Source organism: Rousettus aegyptiacus, unplaced genomic scaffold, assembly GCF_014176215.1.
Source record: "Rousettus aegyptiacus isolate mRouAeg1 unplaced genomic scaffold, mRouAeg1.p scaffold_m13_p_15, whole genome shotgun sequence".
In the NCBI taxonomy this organism is placed as follows: Eukaryota; Metazoa; Chordata; class Mammalia; order Chiroptera; family Pteropodidae; genus Rousettus; species Rousettus aegyptiacus.
The window spans coordinates 60,068,518-60,092,763 of NW_023416290.1; the positions used below are offsets into that span (position 1 = coordinate 60,068,518).

At 62.5% G+C, this 24,246-nt stretch overlaps 2 protein-coding genes across 12 annotated transcripts; both read right to left on the reverse strand.

Moving 5' to 3' along the window:
- Positions 1-539: 539 nt before the first annotated feature.
- PUF60 (poly(U) binding splicing factor 60) lies at positions 540-12,194 on the reverse strand. 6 transcript variants are annotated; one of them, XM_016139261.2, is made up of 12 exons: positions 12,068-12,194; positions 7,978-8,058; positions 5,778-5,873; positions 5,572-5,661; positions 4,652-4,702; positions 2,443-2,604; positions 2,276-2,368; positions 1,957-2,170; positions 1,687-1,877; positions 1,422-1,557; positions 1,026-1,261; positions 540-951 (listed from the first exon to the last, which is right to left on the reverse strand). In XM_016139261.2, the coding sequence occupies exons 1-12, from the start codon at positions 12,089-12,091 to the stop codon at positions 652-654; spliced, it is 1,674 nt and encodes a 557-aa protein (XP_015994747.1). In that variant the 5' UTR covers positions 12,092-12,194; the 3' UTR covers positions 540-651. The 6 variants fall into 6 exon arrangements, with proteins under 6 accessions (XP_015994747.1, XP_015994748.1, XP_015994750.1 ...); XM_016139262.2 differs by having other exon boundaries at positions 7,978-8,055; positions 12,068-12,123; XM_016139264.2 differs by lacking the exon at positions 7,978-8,058 and having other exon boundaries at positions 12,068-12,192.
- A 2,876-nt stretch (positions 12,195-15,070) lies between these two features.
- On the reverse strand, positions 15,071-22,636 carry NRBP2 (nuclear receptor binding protein 2). 6 transcript variants are annotated; one of them, XM_016139269.2, is made up of 18 exons: positions 22,190-22,633; positions 21,714-21,836; positions 21,546-21,647; positions 21,354-21,443; positions 21,124-21,164; positions 20,930-21,024; positions 20,770-20,793; positions 20,615-20,698; positions 20,481-20,536; positions 20,295-20,390; positions 19,108-19,240; positions 18,895-18,997; positions 18,734-18,784; positions 18,524-18,659; positions 17,515-17,568; positions 17,372-17,435; positions 17,208-17,263; positions 15,071-17,122 (listed from the first exon to the last, which is right to left on the reverse strand). In XM_016139269.2, the coding sequence occupies exons 1-18, from the start codon at positions 22,310-22,312 to the stop codon at positions 17,054-17,056; spliced, it is 1,500 nt and encodes a 499-aa protein (XP_015994755.1). In that variant the 5' UTR covers positions 22,313-22,633; the 3' UTR covers positions 15,071-17,053. The 6 variants fall into 6 exon arrangements, 3 of the variants coding, with proteins under 3 accessions (XP_015994755.1, XP_015994753.1, XP_015994756.1); XM_016139267.2 differs by having other exon boundaries at positions 21,124-21,443; positions 22,190-22,635; XM_016139270.2 differs by lacking the exon at positions 22,190-22,633 and having other exon boundaries at positions 21,124-21,408; positions 21,714-21,822.
- Positions 22,637-24,246: the final 1,610 nt, after the last annotated feature.

The window sequence follows — 24,246 nt, forward strand, 5'->3', positions numbered from 1 at the left end:
AGCCCGCCGGGAAGCCGAGGCCCGCCCTCATCGCCGGGACTGCAAGCCCCACAAAGCCGCGCGGCCCCGCGCACAGCCTGCTGGGAAGCGTGGCTCCCGCCCTCAGCGCGGGGCACTACGGGAGTTGAAGTCCCAGAAGTCCACGCCGCACGGTGCGCGTGCCCGAGGCTTCCTCCCGCTCCGTCCGAACCCTCCCCGGTGCTAGCCCGGCGACCACGCGATCCGCTGCGTTCTCTCCCACCGGAACGTGGGCTCCCCGAAGGCAGGGCTCCGAGATTTCATGGCTTAGAGTGCCCTGGGACTGCTTTCTCCCAGCTGTACCCGTTCACAGTGAGGACCCCTTAGAGCAGAAGAGTCTCACCCGGCTGCCACCCCCACCGTGCCTCTGTCGGGCTGTGTGCTCGCTGGCCACCGGCAGGATGAAAGCAAATCAGCCCCACGGGGCCCAGGAACTGCCTCCCCCAACAAAGCCCCCATCACCTGCCCCGCCCCTTCCCACAGGCTAGGCTGCAGAGCCAATAAGCACAGGACCACTGCCACACGGGTTCAGGGCCAACAGCACCTGCACCTTTATGTGCACGCGCGGCTGAAACACCACTGAATTACTATAAAACCGAGGAAGCAAGTACAAGTCCGGGAATGGGGCCAAGGTCACGCAGAGAGGTCACTGTTATCAAAACGCTCCTGGTCATACACTTCTGCCACAACCTTGCGGCCAGCGAACCAGCGCCCATTGAGGGCCTGGATGGCCTTGTGAGTCTCGGAGGCCATGGAAAACTCCACAAAAATCTTGACGATTATCTCTGCATCTTCCTCCTCGCCCTGCTTCTCCTGGTAGATGATGACACGGTTGACGGCACCAAACTTGCCACACTCCTCGGTCACCTCCCCCTCCAGGTCATCGTCGATGTCCTTGGGGTCCACCATGTTGCGCAGGACCATCACTGTGGACTGTGGGGGGGACAGCTGAGCACCGAGAGAGCAGGGCTGCCCGCCCCAGCCCCGCCCCGCGGCCCTGCGCCCACCTCCTGCTTGCGGAGCAGCTTCTGCATCACCATGTGGCGGGCGCTGCTGCCCGAGATGCTCATGTGCTCCTGCTCGCTCAGCATCTCCGGCCGCTCAGACTCTGGAAACAGCTCCTCCTCCTCCTTCTCCTTCTTGGGCTCCAGCAGACCCAGTGTTGGAGGGCTGGCCAGAATGGGGTTCACCACTCCCACGGAGGGGATGGTGACCGGAATGGGAGGCCGGGCTGGGGTCACGCCTGCAAGAAACACACCAGGTCCAGCCGTCACTCACCCAACCTATCCTTCTCCGGGAAGGAGCACAGGGCTGCTCGGCCACGGCTGGGCCACCTTGGGTGTCAACAGCCATGCCTGGAGGACAGGTTAGGGGAAAGGGAAGCCTGACCCACCCAGGCTCACCTGTTATGACTCCTGGGGCCTGGGCAGCCATGACGGCCTGGGGCAAAGCCCCCAGGGGCTGGGCCAGAGTTAGTGCAGGGGACACCAGTCCAGGTGTGGCAAGAGTACCCAGCACCGCTGCTCCGGCTACTGCTTCCTGCAACCCAAAAGGCCAGCACACTCAGTTTCCAGGCTGGCTGCCTCACCACCACCCAGTCAGTCAGTCCCTAAAGCACTGGGCGCCTGTTGCCCAGAATCAAACCTATACAAAGGAACCAGCCCTCACCTGAGCCGTAATCTTGGCTGTGGCTGCAGCTGCAGCCACAGCAGCAGCTGGCGGGAGGCCTCCAGGTGTGGCAGGTGTAAGCAGGGGCATGGGGGGTGTGACGGCCTTGCCCACCCGCAAATACTGGCCACCCAGGTCAAAGAGGTTCATGGAAGACACAGCATCCTGAGACGACTGGGCCTTCTCGTACTCTGCAGAGCAGGAGCAGCAGTGAGGGCCAGCCACGGCGCTGGGTGAGCCCCGGCCCCAACTCCGCCTCCCCAGGCTCACCGATGAAGCCGTAGCCCTTGTGCTTTCCGGTTGTGGGGTCCCGGGCCAGTGTGCAAGACTTGATCTTGCCAAAGGCCTCAAACACGCTCTTGATGTCGTCATCTGAGAGGTCCTGGTGCACGGAAGCCACGTAGATACGGTTGAAGGCTCGTGCCTCCTCAGCCAGCTGGTCTATGATGGGCTGGGCCTGCCCTATGTTGCTGGGCCTGCCCACCTAGGGGAGAGGCAAGGGACCAAGAGCCCCAGTCAGCTTGGCGTGGCCTCCGTGGACTTCCGGAAGGTGGCTGGACAGAGTGCGCAGGCGCTGCCCCGGCCTCACCTTAATGTTCCTGCCTCCCAGCATCACTGAGTTCATCTGCTCCAAGGCCAGCTGCGCGGCTTCGGGGACCTCATACTCCACAAAGGCGAAGCCCTGGACACAGGGAAGCACTGTGAGGCCCGGAGGGCCCAAGGCACTGGGCTACGGCGGGACGGGCCAGACCTCACCTTGTGCTTCATAGTGACAGAGTCCCACGACATGTCGATGCTTTTGATGGGGCCGAAGGGGGCGAAGGCCTGGCGAATGGTGTCCTCGCCCAGCTCATAGTAGATGGAGCCCACGTAGACCCGGCACATGATGGCCAGCGCCCGCTGCCGCTGAGCTGCCATCTGGAGCAGGACACAAGGGGAGAGAGAGCCACTGGCTCGTGACAAGGTGGCAGCAGGCTGGGCAGCCCGCTCCCCTCCTGGCCCACCCACCCAGCTCCGCTGTGGTGAGGGCTCCCCACGCAGCAGCATGGTGCGTGCTCAGCCCCAGCAGTCAGGGTGGCGAGGGTCGGCAGGACCCTACCCCCAGGAAGGAGAGCCAGGCCCAAACGCAGGACATGGACATGCCCTGGCCCAACCAGGTCCCGGGCAGACTGGCAGCAAGGCTGACAGGTGGTCAGGAGGCAGGGCCGTGTGCCCTCCCATCCAGCCCACCCTCCAGTCTGGAGGCCAGTATCCTGGGCTGGGCTGGGCGACCCTCCTAGGGTCCTGCCAAGTGTTCCGACGGAAGAGGGAGGGGAGCCGTCCAAGCTGGAAACCCACTGGTGTGGAGGCAAGAGAAGGGGCAGAAGCAGGGCAGCTACAGCCCGGAAGAGACCCCAGGGGAGGTCGGGAGCCCAGATGGGGGCTCCCTGGAGACAGAGTGAAGAACAGCCGCAGTGCAAGGCCATCTCGGCGGGGGGCCCAGTGCTCTCAGGCCCCCCGTGCCTCGGACCGCTCGCGAAGAGCTGTCTGGGGCCCACGCCCACAGCCCAGGAGGCCCAGGTCCCAGGAGCATTAGGAGGCGACAGGCCCGGCTGGCCCAGGGCAGACACTGCCTCTGTACTGGGGTGAGCTGGGCCATCATGCTTAGCGACCTCCCCGTGCCCGCAGGAATGGGGTTCGCTTCCCTGCCACCTCACACACTACGTGCCAGGGAGGCAGTTCCCAGAGCCATATACGGAGGGCCACCGGGAGGAGCCCGCAGGCCCAGGGCAGGCAAAGATGATGGGGCCGACTCTAGCCTCTCCACCAACAGGGGCTCCCCTCACCCTCACAGAGGTCCCCACAACCGAGGCCGATTTCCCTCTGTAAGCCACCAGCTAGCCTAATATAGGTCAGGCCTCCCCACTCCTCAGAGAGGAGCCTAAAAAAAGGTCCACAGCTCCCTCAAAGTAGGAATTCCCCCCAAATGGGAGTCCCCCTCCTCAAACTGGGCTCCCGACAAACAGGCCTCAGGCTCCCTGTTGAGACCAAGGACCCCAAAGGTGGAACCACATCCCCTCTCGTACTAGGTACCCCAGATGTGAAACCACCTCCCCCTCAGGTCAAAGTTCCCCAGGGTAGGAGAACATCTCTTCTTCAGTGGGGCTCCCCAACAGCAGGTGGGCCGAAAGCCCTCCCCCTAACATCTCCCCACGGACAGACACTCTCCAAAGGGGACACTGGGTCTGTCTGGCCCTTGGGGACAGGGCCACGTCTCCCATGAAAGCAGTATGCCCAGGGATGGCCCCAGAGAAAGGGCCGCGTTCCTGCCCTCACACTCCGGGGTTCCTGGCGCCCTCCTCAGCCTGCCATTGGGGCAGAAGGGCGTCTCCTTCCCAGACTTCTCTGCCCAAGGCAGCCCAGGCCACGGCCACCACCTCCTCCCTGGCTGTGTGGACTCTATGCCTTGCTGACAGCCAGGCCCAAGGCCTGAGTCCTTGCCGTTCCTTCTCTCGCTTGCTCGGGTGCCCCCAGCCCCCAGCCCCCATCCATCCTCCCTCCGGGGTCTGATGGAGCCGCGAGTTAGGACCCTTCTCTTCTCAGGGCCTGACCCCAACCCAGAAGCCCAGGCAGCCCGGAGACTGGCAGAGCTGGAGGCCTGGGCGCTGCACCCCGTGAGTGCAGGCGGCATGGGTATGGTGGGCCTGGTGTGGCAGCTACCCTCCTGGCCGGCTGCCCTCCGCAGTTACCTGGCCGGTTAGTTTTAAGGTGGGCCCTCAGAGCAGACGGAGGCCTCCCCGGGACGGTCCCGGTGGGTGCCCGCCCACACCACTGGCCCCGCCACGCCTGGCGCTCTGCTGCGCTCGTCCGAGCTGGCGGGCAGGGCCGGCTAGGGGAGCAAGGTCCCCAGCACGCGGGCTGCACTGCCCCCCTCTAGCCCTGACTAAGGACATGAGCCCCGGAAGAAGTGAGCATTTCTATTGACCGATTGCAAAGGTGAGAGAGGATCTCCAAAGCCCATTGTCACTGCTGCCATCTGAAAGACAGTAAAGACAGAGTTCAGTCTGTTGGAGCCGAGCAGTCTCCCGCTCTCGTCACACCTCACGCAGACAGCGGCAGGCCCGGAGTCCCCGCCCTGCCAAGGAGGCCCACCTGCCTTCCCACACTGCCGGCCGGCCGAGGGCTGGCTGCCTGGCTGCCAGCACCTGCCCAGGGGGGCCTCAGAGCCCTGGTGCCCCGCCCCGAAGCCTGGCCCGGGCGGGGCAGAAGGAAGGGAAGGGAAGGGAGGAGGGAGCGAGAAGAGGAGGGGCACGGACGGAGCCTGGGAACGGCCGGGGCGTCGCCTGGCAGCATGGCTGTCTGAGGGCTGGGCTGGGCAGGGGGTGGGGGCTCAAGGCCCAGGCACGGTGGGCCTTGCCCTGCTCCCGTCCCCGCAGCCGTAGCAGCCTCTGGCCACAGGTCTAGAGCAGGGCCCCACAGAGGCGCCCCCAGCCTGTCCTCTCAGCCCTGGGCCCCAGCTCGAGTGGTCTGGACTCACTGCAGGGGTGGGAGCCTGAGCGGGCGCCCAGGCCCCAGGGGCAGGGAGGACCGCGCCTACACGCTGCACCATCAGCTGTGCAGCCGGGGACACGGGCGCGGGGCAACCTGAGTCAACAGTCTGAAGTCCGAGAAGAGGAGCCGGCTCGGGGGCAGGCAGGGCTACAGAGAGGGGCAGGGAGGGGCCGTGGGCGCTCAGCAGGCAGGTAAGGCTGGGCCACGCGTGGCTCAGGGAGGAACCCAGGCGTCCCAAGAAGGAGTCCTTGAGAGACCGAGACCACGACACCTGGTGGGGACGCCGCAGGCACAGGAGGAGGAAGAGAAGGCCGAGGTGGCGGGGAGGGCAGCGGGGCAGGCCGGGCGGCTCACCTGCAGGTTGGTGAGCTGCTGCTGCTGGTGCGCGATGGTCTGCTTCACCAGGACGCTCTTGATGCTCTGCTCCATGGCGTACTTCTTGGCCTGCGGGAGAAGGCGGTGAGGGGCACTGGGCGCCCAGCCTGTGGGGAGGGGAGACGGGACTCCCTCCAGCCAACCAGCGGCTCCCGGCCCCAGCGCCCTGGGAGGTACACTCTCACCTTCTGGAGGGCCTCCTGCTGCTCGGGCGTCAGGGGAGGCAGCCCCAGCTTTGCGGCTGTGCTCTGCCCGTTCTCCATCTTCATGGGGTCTGTCCCCTGGTGGTGGGGAGCAGGGGATCATTGAGAACAAGCTCAGGACCTCCCTCACATGGCCCCAGGAACGCCGCCGCACCCGACGCCCACTACGACAGCAAACAGCCCACCGCCCATCGCCAGGGACAGACAGGCTCTGGCACAGACTCTCTTGCCCAGCCTAGATGCAGGTCTGCTCTTGCGAGAACTCTGTGCCTGTCTCCCCCAGGACCCACAATCAAGACACACACTAAGGTAGGCAGGCACCTTGGGGGCCCTGGGCCAACCTGGAGCAGCCTTAGGGACCAGGCAGCAGTGGCATCCTCAGGAGCCATCGAGACAGGCAGCAAACAGCAGGGGGGCCCAGCCCTTGTGGCCAACCAGACTCCAGAACCACAGTCCCACGTGGCCCTGGATGGTCCAGGACTCCTCACTCCAACTGCCTGGTGCCCAGGCCCCCACCCCTCCTCATAGCCCCAGCCGTGGCCACACTCAGCTCCCTGCTGGGAGGAGTTCCAGGGACCCCGGAGGAGCCCGTGTGGGGAAGGGCCTCCAGCCTGCGCACAGCGCCCGGAGCCGAGACGACGACCAGGGTGTGCTCGGCCCCCAGGGGAGAAGCCAGGAGCTGACTAGCCATGGAGGGATCGCAGGGTAGGACAGCAGCCAGCAAGGCAGACACGGGGACCATGAGATGCTTTGGGAAGAGGAGCAGTCAGAGCCCACTACAGACCAGAGCAGATGCCACTGTTATATTCACATTCTTCCTGTTAAAATTCTTTTCTGTGCTGTTTGCAGGGGGAAGGATACAGCCGGGTAGCAGGAGAGACGCATGGCCACCAGACCAAAGAGAGTGTGGGTGTCAGGAGTCAGAGCACACCTGCCTGTCCACCAGCTCAGGGGGCCTAAGGCTACATGGCAAATGCAAGGAGAGGCCGCTGGCCCTCCAGGATGTTCTGCAGCCCCCGGCAAAGAAGAACACAGGGCCCCAACACGAACGTGACAGACAAAGACGGAGGTACAAAGGAGTCAGGAAGGGCTCCACTGACCCAAACCCCAAGAAGCACCGTCCCGACAGCACGGGGGAAGAGCAGGAAGCCCAGGAGGCCCCGCCCTGGGCAGCCCTGCCTGCCCCTGGGGGGCTCTCGTCCTCTCTGCTCCCCAGCTGGCCCCAAGCCCAGTTCTGGGTGGGAGAAAGGCCCCGAGAGGGAGGGACTGCTCACTAAAGCAGGCTGTCACCCTGGTCATCTACGCCAACCCTCTTTCAGCCCCTTAGAAATGATTCAATCTCTTCTTTGTCTTGGTGAACAAAAGGGCCTTCACCCATCCATCAACCGCTGGCCAGAGAGCCAGCTGGGGGCTGCTGGCTAGTGGGGCTCCCTTGGCCCCCTTGCCCATCAGCTTCAGCCCCCGTAATTCCCTAGGATCCAGGCTGCTCACCAAGTCCCTCCCCAAGTGTTTGGGTGGCAGGGGGGCCCAGAGGAGGGCCCAGCCTCAACAGGGCCCCCAGACGCTCGAGCCCCACTGGAACCCTCCAGAGGCAGGCCCTGCCATGGAGAAGCATGAAGAATGCGATAACTCAGGCCCAGGCCCACTACGCTGGGCGGGGCGCCGGAGCAGGACGAGCCGTGCCCACGCCCACCCCGAAGCCCGGCCAGTCCACCCGGCCTTGTGCTCCGCCTCTCATGCCGCTCTGCTTTGTTGCCTTGACATCAGAGATCAAATGAAAGTCCATACGGCTGGCTCTAAACAACACCCCACAGCTTCTGGAACCTTCTGGAATGGCACCCCGCACTTCTCTGTGGCACCAAGAGCTCAGAGCTCCACCGCCTGGAGCTCAGCCCTCACCTGACCCTCGGCCTGTGTCTGAAGACAGGCAAGACCGCACCCGCACACAAGCAGGGTGGATGCTAAGGGGAGAGCCAGGGGCAGGCGGCTGAAGCCAGGCCTGAGGCTGGGTGGTGAGGGAGCAGGACGGGCGCCTCTGCCCGGAGACAGAGAAGAGGCCCTGGGGCTCCTACTGCCCCACCCCCAGCCAGGTCTCTCTGGGCCCGGGACGCGCGGGCAGGCGGGCAGGTGGGCCGGCGGGCAGACAGGCGGGCCTGAGGGCGAGGATGCTTAAGGTCAGTACCTGTGGTGGTTTCCACTTGTCTCCCGCTGCCACCACCGCCGCCGCCGGCTCGGACCCCCCTCCTTGCTGGCCATTGACCTGCTGCAGGCAGGAAGGAGACGTTGTAAAGAGCAATCACAAGGCCCACCCGCCCAGACCCTCTCGTCCTCCCTAGCTAAGAGCTGAGCTCCCCACGGATGAGCAAAGGAGGGTGGGCAGGGGCACAGGAGGGCGCCAGCTCTGGCTTGGCCCCCGAACACTCCTGACACTGCCCCACCCACCCTGCCCATTCCTCTGGCACACCTGTAGCTGCCCAGGGCCTGCCACAAGGGGCTGGCCCAGCACAAACCACAGCAGAGTATGGGGGCAGCCCCCAGATGGAGAGCGAATCCCCAGGAAGGAACAGGGTAGAGAGCCAAAGAAAGGCAGCCTCTCCTGGGTCTCGGTGGCCCTCTGGCCACGCGGCTGAGGTCCTAGAGCTCAGTCCCCTTCCCGCCAGCAGGACCCAGGGCACCTGTCTGGCACCCTGCACACTCACTTGGGCCGTGCCTGAGCCCCAGTCCCCTCCTGAAGACCCCTCCAAGGAGGGCTGCCTCTGAGTGCTGGGGCGGGCAGGCGTGTACACAGGGACACGTCCCTCTCCCTGCAAAGGGCTATCCAACTTTGAGGAGGGGCGCCGAGAGCTGGGCCGCACCCCGAACCCCCCTCCAGAGGAGCATGCAACGCCGCTGCGCATAGACGACGACAGGGCCAGCGCCCCAGACGGCTGCACAGAGCGGCAGGGGCAAAGACAGGCCACAGGCACGAGGCAGGCCACGCCACGGGGGTAGGGGCTCTGGCGAAGGGACCCGAGACCCATTCCTCCTTCTCCAAGGTCGCGCAGTCAGAACCTAGAACAGAATGCGCTCACCCAGCTGCCAGCTCAAGATAAGACCCATAGTCCTCTAAGAACACGGGCTGGTCGTGCCCACCCTTGGGAGCCCTGTGCACAAAGCTGGAGGCTTGGCTGACTCAGCCAGAGCGTGTCTCAGGCACTCTAGCCTCAAAGAAGGGGCATCAGGGCCAGCCCGGCTGCGCACTGGAGGCATGGCCAGCGGGCACTGGAGCCCTGGCCAACCTAGCCCTGCCCGCACCTGGCCTGGAGCTGCTCTGAAATGGGCACTCGAAGCGGTGCCCTTGACAGCATCAGGAAGAGGGGAGCCTTCTGATGTGAGTCCCACCCAGTGGGTGCAGAGAGCTGGGGACAGGTCAGACTTCACCCCAAGTCCCCTGGCGGCCCCCAGAGCACACCCAGGGCAGAGGCTGTCTCTCAAGGCCCACAGCAAGGCCCATTTCAGGTCTGCAGAAGCAATTGAGCCTCTAGACCCCTGGCGAAAAGGCCAACGCGAGGGCACGTTTATAAACACGGTACTGCTCTCCCAAGTCACTGTAATGGCCACCATAGGCACCAGGTCAGCGCCGAGAGAAGAGTCTCAGAAAAGTCCGACAAGCAGGGACCCGACCCAGGACACCCCGCCCCACCCATGGCAGAATCAAAGGGCCCAGTCCACTGATCTGAGCAGGCGCAGAGAGCCTGGAGAAAAACTCACTTATCACCATAGGTGATCGGCCCTGGGCAACGACTTTGCAGTCACAAAGTGGCCCAGCACAAGGCAACACTGCCTCGAGGGGTGAGAAGCCCCCTTGCGGCGGCGGTACAGCCCCAAGTTTCTGAGACTCAAACTCCAGCCCTGCTGGTCGACAAGCCAGGTTCAAGAGGACTATGTCCACTGCGGCCCAGAAAAGGGAAGGAATCCCCGCACGCCTCCAGGCTGCCAGTTGAGTTCAGGCCTGACTCCTAGGGCTGGCCTGCTGGCTCGGCGAGTCCCCCCAGTGCATCCTTCGGGGAGTCCTTGAGCACGGCAAGCAAGCCAACGGTCCGCCGGCTGTTCGTGCTGCCCCCGCAGCGGAGTCCGGGCCTCAGACAGCACAACTGCCTCCCACCCGGGGCCATGCAGCCTACTGCGTGGCCAGGCTCGGTGCGGGGCACTGTGGAGCACACCTGCAGCACCAACGAGCACCAAGAAGAAAGGAGCAGCGTGGCGTACTCGGCCAGGCAGCCCGAAGGCCTCTCTGTGAGGTGGCATGCAGGCTGGGGCCTACAGGAGAGAGCGACTATGCCCTTGAGAAGAAGACGGGGTCCCAGCGCTCCTGCCGGATAGAACCCAAGGATGATGGCTTCAAGTGGGAGTGACCCCCACTGCCAGAGGAAGGGGAACAATGGAGCAGTGCGTGGGATGCACAAAGCATCCAGAAGACCATACCCCTGCTAGGGGGGGCTGTGGTCTGTTGCTACGGCCACCAGCTAGGAGGTATGCCCCAGTGAGAAGAGGCACTTCTGCCCCTTCCGGTGTCCTTCCCTCAGCCAAGTCGACTGCCACCCCTTCCCACCTCCCACAAGAACTGAAGCCACAGCTTAGGACGGCAGCCAGCGCGTCTCAGCATACGCGAACCACGAGACAGCACAGGCTCTCACTGCGCCCTGCTAGGACGGCACGGAAGCAGGCAACCCGCCCGGACACCGGCCCGCTGCAAAGGTCAGAGCAGGACCAGACGGGGCCTCACTCCCGGAGTCTGATGCGGTGAGCCGGGGCCGTGACAGTTCACACACGTCCACGAACACACACCTACGCCGACCACCGACAGCGCTTGGATGGGCAAGGAACACCCCAGTCGAAAACCCCGTGAGCACGAGGTGCTGCTGAGTGCAGCCCCAGTGCCCCCCGAGGCCGGGGTTCAGCGGCTGTGCTGCTCTGCAGGTGGTCGGGGAGACGAGGCCCCCGATCTCGCTGGCCTCCCACCTTCCCAGGAGTCTCCATCCTTGTCTCCGAGCCTCCCTCTCTCCCTCACCATCCAAATCTGACTGCTGCCTGGGACAGTCACCAAGTTCTCCACCCTCACCTCTTCTCTACCTTTCCTCTCACGAAGGTTACTTGCTCCTGTGGCTTCAGAAGGACACAGCGAAGTTAGCTAGTAATCACACATGGGGCCCCCTCACAAGCTGGGGCCTCTTCTCTCTCTGTGGGAGTCAGTTTCTGCTCCAGGCAGACAAGTCCAGCTCCCTCACTGGATGTGAACCCGCGGCGCAGGGCCTGGCCACTTCCTGACTGTCCAGCGTCTCGCCTCTCAGCCCAGCCTCCACCCTCCGGAGAAAGTTGTCTTCTCCAGCAGACCTCACCGCAGCCCTCCGCGTGCGGGCTGGGGCAAGGCAGGCAAGTAAATAGAGATGAAGCGCCACTGCACAGGACCCAGGAGGGGGGTCAGTCACAGAACAGCGGTGGGGAGGAAGAAGACCAAGGGAGAATGCAACAATGAGGTGTTGTAGGAGTGGGATCCTCCATCCGTGAGCATCACTGCACGGGGCTGACAGGGAGGAGCGGTTCCAAGCCACCCTGAGCACGGCTCCCTGGGGCACCCAGTATAGAGCACTGGGTGGGAACTGGTGTCCAGTGCCCATCAGACCCCGAACCAAGCAGGGACTGCCTCTGGTTCCCCACTGCGTCCACGAGTCCTCGCCCCGCGCTTGGGACTAAGTAGTTAATTACTCAAGAAACAAGTGATGAGAGCGCGCGCGTTTCCCTTCAGGCGCGGGGATGACAGGACGGAGCCCCTGCTAGCTGGGCACCACGCCTGGGGATGCCCGGAACCAAGTCTGCCCTCCCCACCGGGCCCGAGCCCTGCACGCACGCCCGGCAGCCCCTTCGCCCAGGCGGAAGGAGGAACGCCATCAGTGCCAGGAGCCCCGCCTTCCAGCTGGGACCACCGGCGCACCCCGTCGGCAGACGGGAACGACGGCCGTCTGGATCCGCCCGGAGGCCGTGGCTCGCCGGGGCCTGGCGGGCCGCCCACCAAGGGGCCGGGCTCGGCGCGCCGCACGGCCCCCACGACGCGCCCCGGGCCCACCCGCGTCTGCCGCCGGAAGCTGCAGCCTGCGGGCCGGAAGCTGCGGCCAAGGACCGCAGGGCCCGCAGGCGACCGTCGCACCCCGCGGGGGGCCCTCGGCGGGCTGGCCGGGCAGGAGCCCACCCCCGCCAGCCGAGCAGATGCCAGCCTTCACGAGGAGCTCACTTACGAGAGCGATGGTCGCCGTCGCCATCTTGCGTCCGTCGCGGCCGCGGCGCGCACCACACGCTCCCGCTCCTTCTGCGGTCTCGCGCGATGTGGGTGCTGACGGAAAGGCCCAGGAGAGACGGAACTCTCGCGATGAACGGTCCCGTCGCCAGCGACGTGGAAGGAGAGAGAACGCGCTTCCGGGGCGGGGCCGGGGAGGAAGGGGCGGGGCCGTCGCGGGCGCGCGCAGCGAGTCAGGGACCCTGAGGCTCGGTCCCGTCGGCTGTCTGTTGTTTTGCCCCCTTTGCTCTTCTGGCCGCCGCTCTATTTCTCTGCCTCCTCCGCAGGGAAACGTAGGTGCTGTCCCCCCGCCCGCACCCCAAGGGTAGGACAGAGAACGGCCTGATTCCCACCAGGACCGAAGCGGTCCCACCTGCCCAAACGGTCAAGTTGTGGGAGGTGACACACCATCGCCCCATTTCGGAGTCGATCTTGAAATGCATCTCTTTGCATCTTAACATCTCAGAAGTCAGGTTGTGCCTGCCAATGGATGGTGTGTCCTCATTTAGTTGGCGACATATTTTATTCCCTAGTGACTCATAAAACATTAGTACATCTTAAAAAGATAGTGTCGCAGACTCAATCGCGTACAGTCGGTGGAACTGCAACCAGAGACAGACTTGCATGCATGCAGAGTCCCTCCGGACCCGAACTGATTCTTAAAGGCTCAAGGCCTCCATCCTCGGCGTGGAGCTTCCCTGGAGTTTTGCCACATGCCACACCCAGTCCCAAGACCCTGACGCAGAGAAGAAACCACATGGTACCTGGGACCCTGAGGTTGTCAGCCCGGCAACTTCAGCCCGCCTGAGGCAACACCGTGCCTCCCCAACTAGGCAGGTCTCTTCTCTGTTCTGTGAGAGTACGATGAAACAGACGCATCTAGTTAAAGATGCAGAACATTTTCCTCATCTTCCTTCTCTCTAAAATGACGGGGAAAGGATTTTTTAAGTGCAAAACCCATGAAGACGAAGAGGTGGAATATCGTGGAGCCAGAGGGGAGTGGACTACGGGAGCTGCTTTGGCAGGCTGCGGGTCAGTGTCTGAGGGATCATGCAAGGAAGTGCAGCTGAGAAAGGAGGAGACCTCTCCCTACCAGCAGTGGCTGGGAGGTGAGCTCCAGCACAGGCGCTCTGAGGGCTGGTCATCAGGGCAGGGTTCTGTTCCAAAAGTGGGGGAGTGAGTGAGGTCCCTGCCCTCTCTACCCCTCTGCCCCTGGCTCCAGGTGCCCCCAGCATGTGCCACCTGCTCCCTTCAGAGAGGATCGTGCCTCTCTGCAGCAGCTCCCAGGGCTCAGGAGACTGGCCTGGCTTGATCCCCCTGCCCTGCCTCACCAGGCAGCGAGCCCCTCTCCCCACTGAGAACGTCTCACTCTTAAATTCAACTGGCAGTCCAGGATCACCAGACACCTGAGCAAAAGGAAAAAGACAATAAAGGAAAGGAACAGAAACAATAAAGCAAGAAGAAAAGTTCAGATCACATCCTAAGAGATATTGGAGGATGTTGCATTCAAAAACAAGAACAAGAGGCCATAAAGAAAAAACATTCGGCAACTGAGAGAGCTTACAAATGAAGAAAGTACGAGAGGAAAATGAACAGTTCAATAGAAGCATTGAAAGATAAAGGTGAATGTATAACAGCACCAGATAGCTAGGAAACAGTTATAATCACCCTGGCCACACCCCTCAGTGCCTGGAACTCGCCTGGCTCCTCGGAGGCCTCCATAACAGGAATGAACCATGGTGCGGGGTAGGCCGGGATCGGCTTCCCTCCATCACAAGGGGACAGGAACTGCATAGCCCGCTCTGCTGGCAGCTTCCCCTATGAAGTTTGACATGTGGCATCCAGAATGCTTGTGGTCAGGCACTGTCCCCACTCCACACATCATCTCATGTGATCCTTACGACAGCCCCTGGCGTGGGTACCACTATTATCCCCATTTTTTACAGACGAGGAAGTGGAGTCACAGACCAGCATCACAGAGCTGGAGGCCACAGGATGGCCCCAGAGCCTGCGAATGCGGTGGCCCTTTGCCATTACAATTGCACCTCTCAAAAGTTAAGTCCAATATCTAAACAATGAGTTTCGGAAAATGAGTAATCAACAAAAAAGTAAGGAAAAGTTTCTAGAGCCGAAGGAGAGAGAAAGACAGGCAGGCAGACAGACAGACAAAGGGTCAGACTCGGGCACAGGAGTTTTTGAGGACTATAAGAAAATGATAATCCCCTTAATATCTCAGCAAGAAATCACTTTCAACCTAGCTAACCTTTTGTACCTAGTTACACAGACAAGCAGATATGAGAGTAGAAGGACAGATAGACTCCATGACTTTCCCTGTGTCCTCTCCCAGGAAACTTGGAGGTTATTCTTCCTCAAACAGAGCAAGGGCAAATAAGAGGGAAGTATGGGATCTGGAGACCAAAGCTGCTCCAGGATGCTAAATGAGGAGTAACCCATGCTGACAGCTCACCAGAGACCCCACGTGGTGGGGGCTCCAGGAACGGATGAAACTGAACAGTCAACTATGCAAGAAATCCCAAGTAGTGAGGGGAGATTTACCCTTCTGCAGGAGACTCTAAGGATGAGTTGAGATGTGTACAGAAAACTAAGTAAACAAACAAAGGCAATTATTAACTCCAGGGAAAACAAAAAGTTGTGCAAGAAAGCAAATATAATCCTAGGACACCTTGTTCTCTGCTAAGACTGCTAAGACCCATGGCAATGAAGCCGTAATAATACTCATCACCCTGGGATAATGCTGGGTCAGGGGACCGAGGCCAGCAAACTGCCCCTCTCCCCCTGGAGGATGCCAGCAGGAGACACCTAATGTAGAAAAACTAAAAAAACAAAAAACAAAACAAAACAAAAACACAACAGTAAAAGCATGTGTGTGGTTTGTGAAACACAGATACTAAATGCCTGGAGAAACGATTAAGAGTTGAATTTGGAAAGGATCAGGGCTGGAGACTGCATTTATTAGTTATTTATTATTGGCCCAAAAAGAAATTCCACTTTTCATATAGTATGTATGTAGCTTTAAAAAGGTAAAAGTTAAAATGAAAACCTCAATATAGTCCTGATTAAATGAAGCAGCAGCAGAGCCCACACTCCTGAGTTCGGTTTAATTGCTGGTCCAGCCCATCGCGCATTTGACACCCAAACTTTTTCAGAGGACGCAGAGCCACCCGGCTCAGGATCAGGATTAACAACTAGGCCTGGAAGTTATTTCAGACATGTGACCTTAGGTTGAAAGTGTAAGCACTTGAATAACCTTATAAGGAGTATTGAAATGTTTAATATAACTTGAGAGTTACTACTTTTGTACATGTAGTTTATTTGATGTGCCTTGGTGAGTTTGTTTTTCCTTGGGTTTTGGTTAGGGTGATGTGGTGTGGTAGGTGGACTGAGGACACCCCAAAGTCCATGCCCTGACCCCAGAACCTGGGAATGTGACCAAATGGCAACAGGACCTTAAGATCGGGAGACCGTCCTGGATTACCCACCCAGATGGACTCGGCCTAATCACATGAAGCTTCTCTGGCTGCAGAAAACCAGACACACGGTTGATGAGATGGACTCCAGCCGCCGTTGCTGGCTTTAAAGATGGAGGAAGGGCCGTGAGCCAAGGAATGTGGCAGCTTCTAGAAGCTGAGAAGGGCCTTCAAATTACCACAGGCGAGTAACTGGGGACCTTGGCCCTCCCCCTGCAAGGAGATGGATCTCTGCCCAGTGCCGAGCACGGCAGCTGACACCTGCGAGTCAACAACCAGCCCGGCAGAGCAGGAAGCAGACTCTCCCCCAGAACCTGCAGGAAGGAATGCAGCCTGGCTAACGCCTGGATTTCAGTCTGCTGAGACCCGTGCCAGACTTCTGATCTACAGAACTAGAATAAATCTATGTTGTTTTAAGCCACTATGTTTGTCGTAAATTCTTATAGCAGCAACAGGGAATTAATACAGTGGTGAGCTTTAAACGGTTTGGCATTTAAAATGCTTAAAAAGAGCCCTGAATGCACTAAATTTATACATGCAATTTAAAATGTTTAAGAATATTTAAATTTGAAAATGGAAGAGATCCAACAGAATCGAGGCCAGGGCAACAGAGGGTGGGGGGCAGTAGGGGGTTGAGTGGGGGATACAGGGAGCTGGGAGCCACTATCCTCAGGACTTGCGGTGGGGGGGGGGCTGCCCCAAGAGGAGGCGAAGGTCACTGGGGTGGGTGGTAAGCTTGGGAGGAGCAGGGAGGATGCCTGACTTCAGCCTTCCAGGGAATGTGGAGGGAAAAGAGCCCTTTGCAGGGGCTGCGGGGGCCAGGAGAGTGTCCGGGGAGGAGGCAGGTGGCAGCCTCGGAGAAGCGCAGGACAAGTGCGCTGGACACTGGATGGGGTGCGAGAGCCACGTGGTGCTGGCGACAGGGCCTTCTTGGAGTGTCCTGCGGTCTGCTTCTCCCACCAGGTCTTGGCCCTGCCTAGCGCCCAGCACCGTGTCTGACAACTACAGGTGCTTCACCATTGCCTTGAGGTGGGGGCTCCCTGTTTGTGTCTGGGTACCACTCAGGGTGGGGCGCTGCCCTCAGCAGACATCTGTCCAGGGCTGACCCCCCTACTGTGGCTCCCTACAGGGTGGCTGCCCCTGTGCGCAGGGCTCAGCCACTGACCAGACAGCTTGGCATGGGCCAGGACTCTCGGCCGGGAGATAGAGGATATGGGGAGGACTGGTGAGTTACAAGTGGGGCCTGACCAGCCCCCCGCCCACCCCAGGAGGGCTGCCCCCGCCCAGCCCTTGTGGGCCCAGCCCACCACCCCGACCCCCAGGGACTCTTGGCAGCTGTGCAGGGTGGAGGTTCCTCACTGGCAGGCGTTTGGTCCTTGGCCCCCAGGCCGGCAGGCAGAGGGCAGCCCTTGGTCCACGACACTTGGCCCCCAGCCTCCCTACACGGGGGGCTGGGCACGTCATGGCTGAGCCCCACGGTGCTTGAGGAGGGCACTCTCCAGGAAGGTAGCCAGCTTGGCCCGGTCTTCCTGCGGGGCAGGAAGGAGGCGTGGGGGGACGGAGGGGCACGGCCTACCCTCCGCCCTCCCGGCCCAGCCCGTGCGGCCCGCACACCTCGTGGACGAAGCCGTAGTGCACCAGCTCAGCTGCAAGGTCCTGCGCGCTGTCAGCTGCAGCGGGGGCACGGGCAGGGGCGTGGGGCAAGGCGTGAGGCCACCGCTGCCTGGCCAGCCCTGCCCAGGGTCCCCCCCCCACCCCTGGGTCCCTGCCCAACATACTTGGAAGGAGGTCGTAGGTGAGCTGCCGGTGCAGCCGGTCCTCCAGCACCAGAAGCAGCGTGAGCTGCGGAGGCAGGAAGGCAAGGTCGGCTGCAGGCGCCGCCCCTCCCCCGCCCTGCCCCCCAGCCCGGGGCCCGGCTCACGTGCCAGCGCGCCTTGTCCTCACTTCTCTCCAGGCTACATTGCATCTGGATCACCTGGGGGTGGCAGGGCCCAAGGTCACCCACAGGGCTCACACTTGGCAACCGAGGGGCCAGAGCAGAGGTGCCTCAAAGGGGCCCAGAAAGAACAGTAAGGACCAGGAATGGGGACAGTCTCCAAGGGGAGCCTGGAAAGGACGCCTCACTGGCAGCCGCCCGGACTGCTGAGGGAAACTCCCAGACGCCGGGTCTGGAGGACGAGTGGGAGAACCCCGGGCGGAAACGCCTGAGCAAGGAGGGAGCCGTGGGGACCGGGGAAGGGCTAATCGGCAGGGGGTGACAGCGCGGAGGCGCGGGACGCCGGCAGGACCAGGCCTCGGAGCGCCTGGGGCTCAGACCGCACCCCGCGGACTCTCTGGACAACTCTGGCCATTACAACTCGAGGTCCGGCTGCAGTCTGGAGGGATGCCAGGGCGAAGGAGGCCAGGCAGGGGACCGGTGCAGCATCCGGGTGGGGAATGGAGGTGGCGCAGATCAGAGGGCTGGCCACGCACCCACTCAAGGCCAAAGCCAGAGCTTCTGGAACCCAGCGGGTGGACACAGAAAGGGAGAGAGGGAGGCCCTAGCCGGGACGGAGCCTCCAGGAGGAGAGGTTGGAGAAAACACGAGGTGGGAGGCCTTGCAGGAGACATGGGACATGAGTGTCAGGGAGTCGGCAAGCCAAGGTCGCGAGATCGGAGAGTCCTGGGGGACACGAGAGTACCAGACGAAGGCTACCTGGAGCAGGTGGAGTCAGGGAGCAGTGTGTACGGGGATAAGCAGCAGCATCGGGGGCAAGGAGCCTCTTGGAAGGCGGACATTCTAGCGTGCTCTCCCCTCTAACCCCCGCAGTTGGTCATCCAGGACCTGGCCTCTGGCGGCCTGGAGGAGAGCAGGGCTGGGGGGGTTCGAAGCCCCTGAGACCACCGCTCTAGGTGGTGGGCTGCCGAGATGCAGTGGGATGGGGGCTCACCTTTCTGGTCTCTGAGTCAAAAGGTTCTGGCGTTGGGGTCTTGGCCTTCTGGGCCTCCTCTGGAGGTGGGGCCAGCACACGGGGCAGCCCCAAGGGCCGAGCAGCAGCGAAGTTCATCAAGGGGTATATCCCGTTTCTAGGGGCAGGCCAGGGGTGGCTGGGGGCTCGGGCCTGCCAGCCACTGTTCCCCAACCTCATGCCAGCTCTTACCTGACATCCTCCAGGAATTTGTCCAACTCCAAGCACGAGACCTCCGAGTACCTGGCATGGGCACGAGAGGCACATGAGGGTGCTGGCCAGCCGACTGGGCAGGACCGAGGGTGGGGGCTGGCCGTGCGGCAAGGGGCGGCCTCTGGGCGCGGGCCTCTCACCTCCACTGCAGCGGGGGCCGGGAGGGCCGCGGGATCTCCGCCAGGACCGCGTGTGGGTCTGTCGACTTGGTCTTCTCCTCCACCACATTCTCAGGCATCAGGTCTGCAGGCCATAGGAGGACTCAGGCCGGCGGACCCCGAGCTCTAGGCCCCGAAGTCCCCGCCCTCACCCCGAGCCTGGGCCTCGGCGCGCCCCCGGCCTGCGGCCCTCACACTGGTGCTGGATGAAGCAGTGAGCTGCCAGGAGCTTCAGCGAGTGAACCTCGAAGAGCACGCGGTGGAAGAGCAGGCTGTGAGCGGAGGGCCGGCGGGCGGGGTCGCGGGCCAGGCAGCAGAGGATGAACTCCTGCGGTGTGGAGAGGAGGCCGGCTGTGTGAGCTGGAGGGGCTCTGCTCTGGACCCACAGGTGAGCACAGGAAGTCCCCAGACCCCAAGGGTCCCATCATTCCCAGGGAGCCTCATGCGGGAATGTGCAGAGGGAAGAGCATCCCAATAGCAGCCAAATCAGGACCTGGTCCTGCAAACAGGAATGCCAGGCTCGGGGCCCAGAACTCCCCGTGCTCTACCTCCCGTAACCCTCATAGAAGTCCTGGGGTGGAGGGGGTCGGTGTTGTCATCCCCAAGTCATAGATGAAGTCTACACTGCAGCCCTGGGGCTGGCAGCGTGCCATCAGAGCAGTCCAGGCCCCCAGAGGTCACATGGCCCAACACAAACCCACCTACCACAGCCCGCCCCTCTTCTGGTTGCCCCGGCTCAGGCGCAACTCTGGAGACAACCTCGAAGGGTCCCTGCCACCAGCCGCGTACTCATCCTGCACGGCCTCTCCTGCCTATCCTGGTCTCACCTCCCCGCCAGTCCCATCTAGGCCCCAACACTTCCCTCCCCCGTCCCCAGGGGCCATGTGGTCAAGCCAGACAGTCCCCAGGCTTTGGCCAGAGAGGTTGTGGATGCAGCTTCCATCCGATACTCTCTTTGCTTGTCCCCTGGCCACCGTATCCCCATACAAGCTAAGGCCGCATCATCTCTAGCCTGTTCTGTGAAGCCTTAAAGGCAGGGACGTGGAGTCAGGCAGACCCGGGTGCAAACGCTGGCTCTACTAACTTACTCTAAAGCCTGGGGCAAATGCTTTGTTTCCGTGAACCTCAGTTCCTCTACCTATAAAACGGGCATAACAGTAGTGCCCACACACGGACCACATCTCCGGTTTCCCTGACCTTAGCACGTGCCCTTAAGAGCCTTCAGGCCTGGAGCCTGACATGCTCTCCCAGTGAGGCCCTCCTTGTCGGCAGGCCCCTGTGCAGCGGGCTGGCACACCCCTCCGCAGCACTGAGGGCTGCATTTGCAGGCCTGCCAGAGCGCCCCCCCCCCCCAGCTGGAAGGGGCGAGGCGAGCTGCTTACCCGCATGTTGGGGTCACTCAGCGAGTGCCTGGCACGAGCAATGGCCTCCTCTGTGACCCTGGTGTCTCCATTGGCCTGGATCTCCAGAACAGCCATCTGGGGGCAGGGCCAGGTCACACAGGGGGAGGGACAGCACAGGCGAGAGGGTGGGGGCGAGCTAGCTGGGAGAGGCAGTGGGGCCACTACCTCCAGTGCACACATCCCGAAGGAGAAAATGTCCACGGCAGTGCCATCGGCAACCTCTGCAAACAGGGAGAACGAGTCAGGGCCGGCGGGGCGGATGCGGGGCGCAGGAAGGAGGCGGGCCCTCCTGGACTCACCGCCATATTCCGGTGGGAAGAAGTGCAGGTTCCGCGGTTCCTCCCGCTCGGCGCGGATGGGGCTTCGCAGGTCATCCGGGAGCGCTACGGAAAGCGCGGGGGATGAGCGGACCGGTCGTCTCCACGGCCCTCCATCCCCCAGAGGCCCCACGCACCATTGGAGAAGATGCGGTGCCACACTGCGCCGGCCAGAGGGGAGAAAGAGTGGCGTCAACGCGGTGGGGCGTTGGGCATCCTCTGCCCTAGGTTCTCGAAGGTCCCCTAGCCCTGCCCTCCTGCCCTGCCCAGCCCCGCCCCGCCCCGCCCCGCCCGCACCGGAGCCGATCTTGATGAGGCCGTTGTGCTGTATGAAGATAGTGTCACTCGTCAGGTTCCCGTGGATGATGGGGGGACTGCAGGCGTGCAGAAAGCTGCGGGCGAGGTGAAGGGGGCAGGCGGAGCAGGGTGAGGGGACGCTAGGGAGGCGGGGGCGCGCCGGGGCGGGCGCGCGGGCAGGCCCAGGCCCTCACCTGAGAGCGGACAGGATCTGCGTGCACCAACGCTTCCAGGCCTGGCGGCGGATGCACTCCGTCGGACCGGCGGGAAGAGGCGGCTGGGCCCGCGGTGCTAACACCGCGTCCCCTCCCGGGACCAACCCCGTTCCTGTTCCCCAAGCCGCCCCGCGCCCCGCACCACCTCCGTCCCAGATGGCGCCCGACCCCGACCTGTGCTCCGCGCAGCCCAAGACCACTCCCCATACCCGGGCGTTCATGGCCTTGTGGTTCTTCTTGGTCTTTTTGAGGAACTGCTTGAGGCTGCCCGAGGACACGTACTCTGTGATGAAGATGACCTGCGGGGCAGGCGGGCTCGCGGGCTCCGCCAGCTGGGGTGGGTGCCCGCGGCTGCCCCGCCCGCCGGTGCCCCGCCCGCCGCGGCCGGGCCCGTGGCTCACCCGCGCGCGCGTCTCCGAGGCATCCAGCCAGTACTTGTGCAGCTTGACGATGTTGGGGTGGTCGAGCAATGCCAGCTGCTCAAACATGGTCTGGATCGTCTCCTGGGAAGGGGGGCGGCGGTCACGGGGCGGTCACGGGAGAGGGACGGGGGTCGCAGCGGGGCTCACCTCGTGCACGGAGAAGGCCTTCCTGTCGCCGAAGTGCAGCTCGTTCCACACCACCTCCACGCCCTCCTCCGTGTCCATGGCCAGGAAGGTGCTCTGGACCCCGGGCATGTTCCCCTGGTTCACCTGGCGGTGGGGTTGGGGAGACGCGTGCTCTGGTGTGTCAGGGGGGCAGTGGGGGCTTGGTCTCAGCCCGCACCCTTCCCACAGCCGCTTTGGGCAAAGCTGCGAGCATCCAGGGCGGAGCCGAGGGGGTTCAGAGCAGGATTCGGGGGTGGAGGATGTTTCCCGAGGGGGTGGGGGGATTGCTGGCTGGTCCCCAGAGATGTGGGGAAGTGGTCCGGGGAGCAGACTGCCCTGAGGTTTTTCGCCAGGGCGTGGAGGCCTGGCCTAAGGGGTCCGAGAGGGAGGACGCCTGCTCGAGGCGGCGGAGAGGTTTCCGGCCTCAGACTGCCCCAGAGACACCCCGCGGTGCCCACCTGCTCCCGCCGCTTCTGCCAGCGGCCGCACGGGCTCTCCTCCAGGATGTCGCTCTCGTCTTCGCTCTCGTCCTCCCGCTCCCGCTCCCGGCCCCGCCTGGGCGCCGGCTCCGGGGCCGCCATGGCTCTAAGCGTCCAAGCCGCCGCCCTCCGAGCGATCCGCCGCGGCCGCCGCTCCCTGCCCGCCCCGGCCCCGCGCACAGGAGCGCAGCCGGGCGCGGAGCCGCCGCGGCCTCGATCCCCCACCCAAGCTGCGGGAACCGGGCGGCGCAGGCGCGCGGCCGAGGGGTGGACCTCGCCCGCCGCTCCGGAGCAGCCTCCTCGGGCGGGCGCTCGAGTGGAGCTTCTTCGCGGGAGCCGAGCCCGCGAGGCGACCGGCGCAGACCCCGCCTGTCCGCTCCTAGGGCCCCGCTCCGGCAGAGCCCCCAACCGGGATACGCGCGCGACACCAAGCCCCGCCCCGTGCACGGCCCCACCCACGATCTAGGCCCCGCCTCCGAGGAGCCGCCCTGCTCCTGCCTAGGTCCCACCTATCCGCGCCCACGGCCACGCCCCCTGGAGCTCCGCCCCGCTGAGCCCCGCCCAGCGTAGCCCCGCCCCCTGAGCCCTGCCCAACTCAAGGCCCCGCCGGTTCCGGGCCAAACCCAGGGCCTTCCCGGGCCGCACGCCAGAGGAGGGGCGCGGTCCAGGACTGGGCCCTGGCTCCTCTGGGTTCCTGCTGCTCTCGACTGCGGGGAGAGGAGGCCCTGGGGCCAACCTGAGCCTAGCACGCGGACCCAGGGGTTTCTGCATCGGCATGAATCTAGCCAATTCAGGGGACCTCGAGAACCGCCTAAGCCCAGCTCTTGCAGCCGCGAATTCTTCCCGCGCGGCTTCCCCACTAAACTCCTGCCACACAAGTCCAAAAACCCCGTCCCAGACCGCGGTTTTGTCTCTGAGTTTTCCTCTTGGCGTGCACTCGGTGGAGTGGGATCTGGGGCTTCCCAAGAGACTGGGGGAAGGCCTGGGACAGGGCTTGTCTGGAGGCCAGCTCTCCCCGCAGGTCCCCCTCCCCCAGGGCACACGAGAGTGTCACTGAAGGTGACAGAAAAGCAGCCTGAATGGTTGACTTTAATTAATACCACAAACCTCCCACTGGCCCCTAATTCCACGCTTTCCTTTCTATGGAGCTGTGGAGGCCCCCCTCATCCCTGCCTCCAACCACATGGACGAGAGACAAGCTGTAGGATCTCATCTAAAACCCTCCTTCGCCCCACAGTCCCCACTCCTGTCCCATGGTCTCCTCTCCGTCATACCTGCTGACTCCTACTCATCCTTTACTTTCTTTCCCTAGAGAGAAACCAGTGAACGCATGGACCTGACCTCTCAAACTGAAACCCGAACCCTGAACTCTTGCTCCTCTATCTCCGTTCAATGGCCTTAAGCCCCGGTGGTCTCTAGGACTTGCTTGGAACACCTCTTTTCCCCAGCCTTTGGCATCAGACCTCTGACCCCTTCGACAACCGGTGTGCTCAAGGGCCATACAGCTATCTGCTCCCTCTGCTTCAGGCTGCCACCCAGCGCCAGAATATTCTCCAAAGTGTCACTCATGTTCAGAACTCTGTGTAGTAAATGGGGGTCTGCAAGACCTGACCCACTGTTACCTGCACTGAGATGTTCTCCAATGAATGAAGTTCTAGCCTCTTCCAGGAGGCTTTGAGCATGACCTGATGTACCATCCAGAAATTCAATAGATACTATGGTGTCCTAAGATTTTGACACTTATTTTCCTGTTTAATCCCTTATGTTTACAGTGAGGATATAATTTTGTGGGTGACCTTTCGAAAATCTGATCAGAGCTATGTTAATACCTAAATGTTTCTTTGTATATTGTGAAGGCCAAGGTCCTACCAAGAGGAGCCACACCAGGGTCGGATTCACCCTGGGCCTTGACCGGGCGTAGCAATGGAATGCATGGTCGCTGCAGGCGGGCTCAACACGCAGAGCACCGCACCAGGTAACTAGACATAAAAATTGATAAGGAATGAATTAATCCACACACACATAAGTTGACGTCA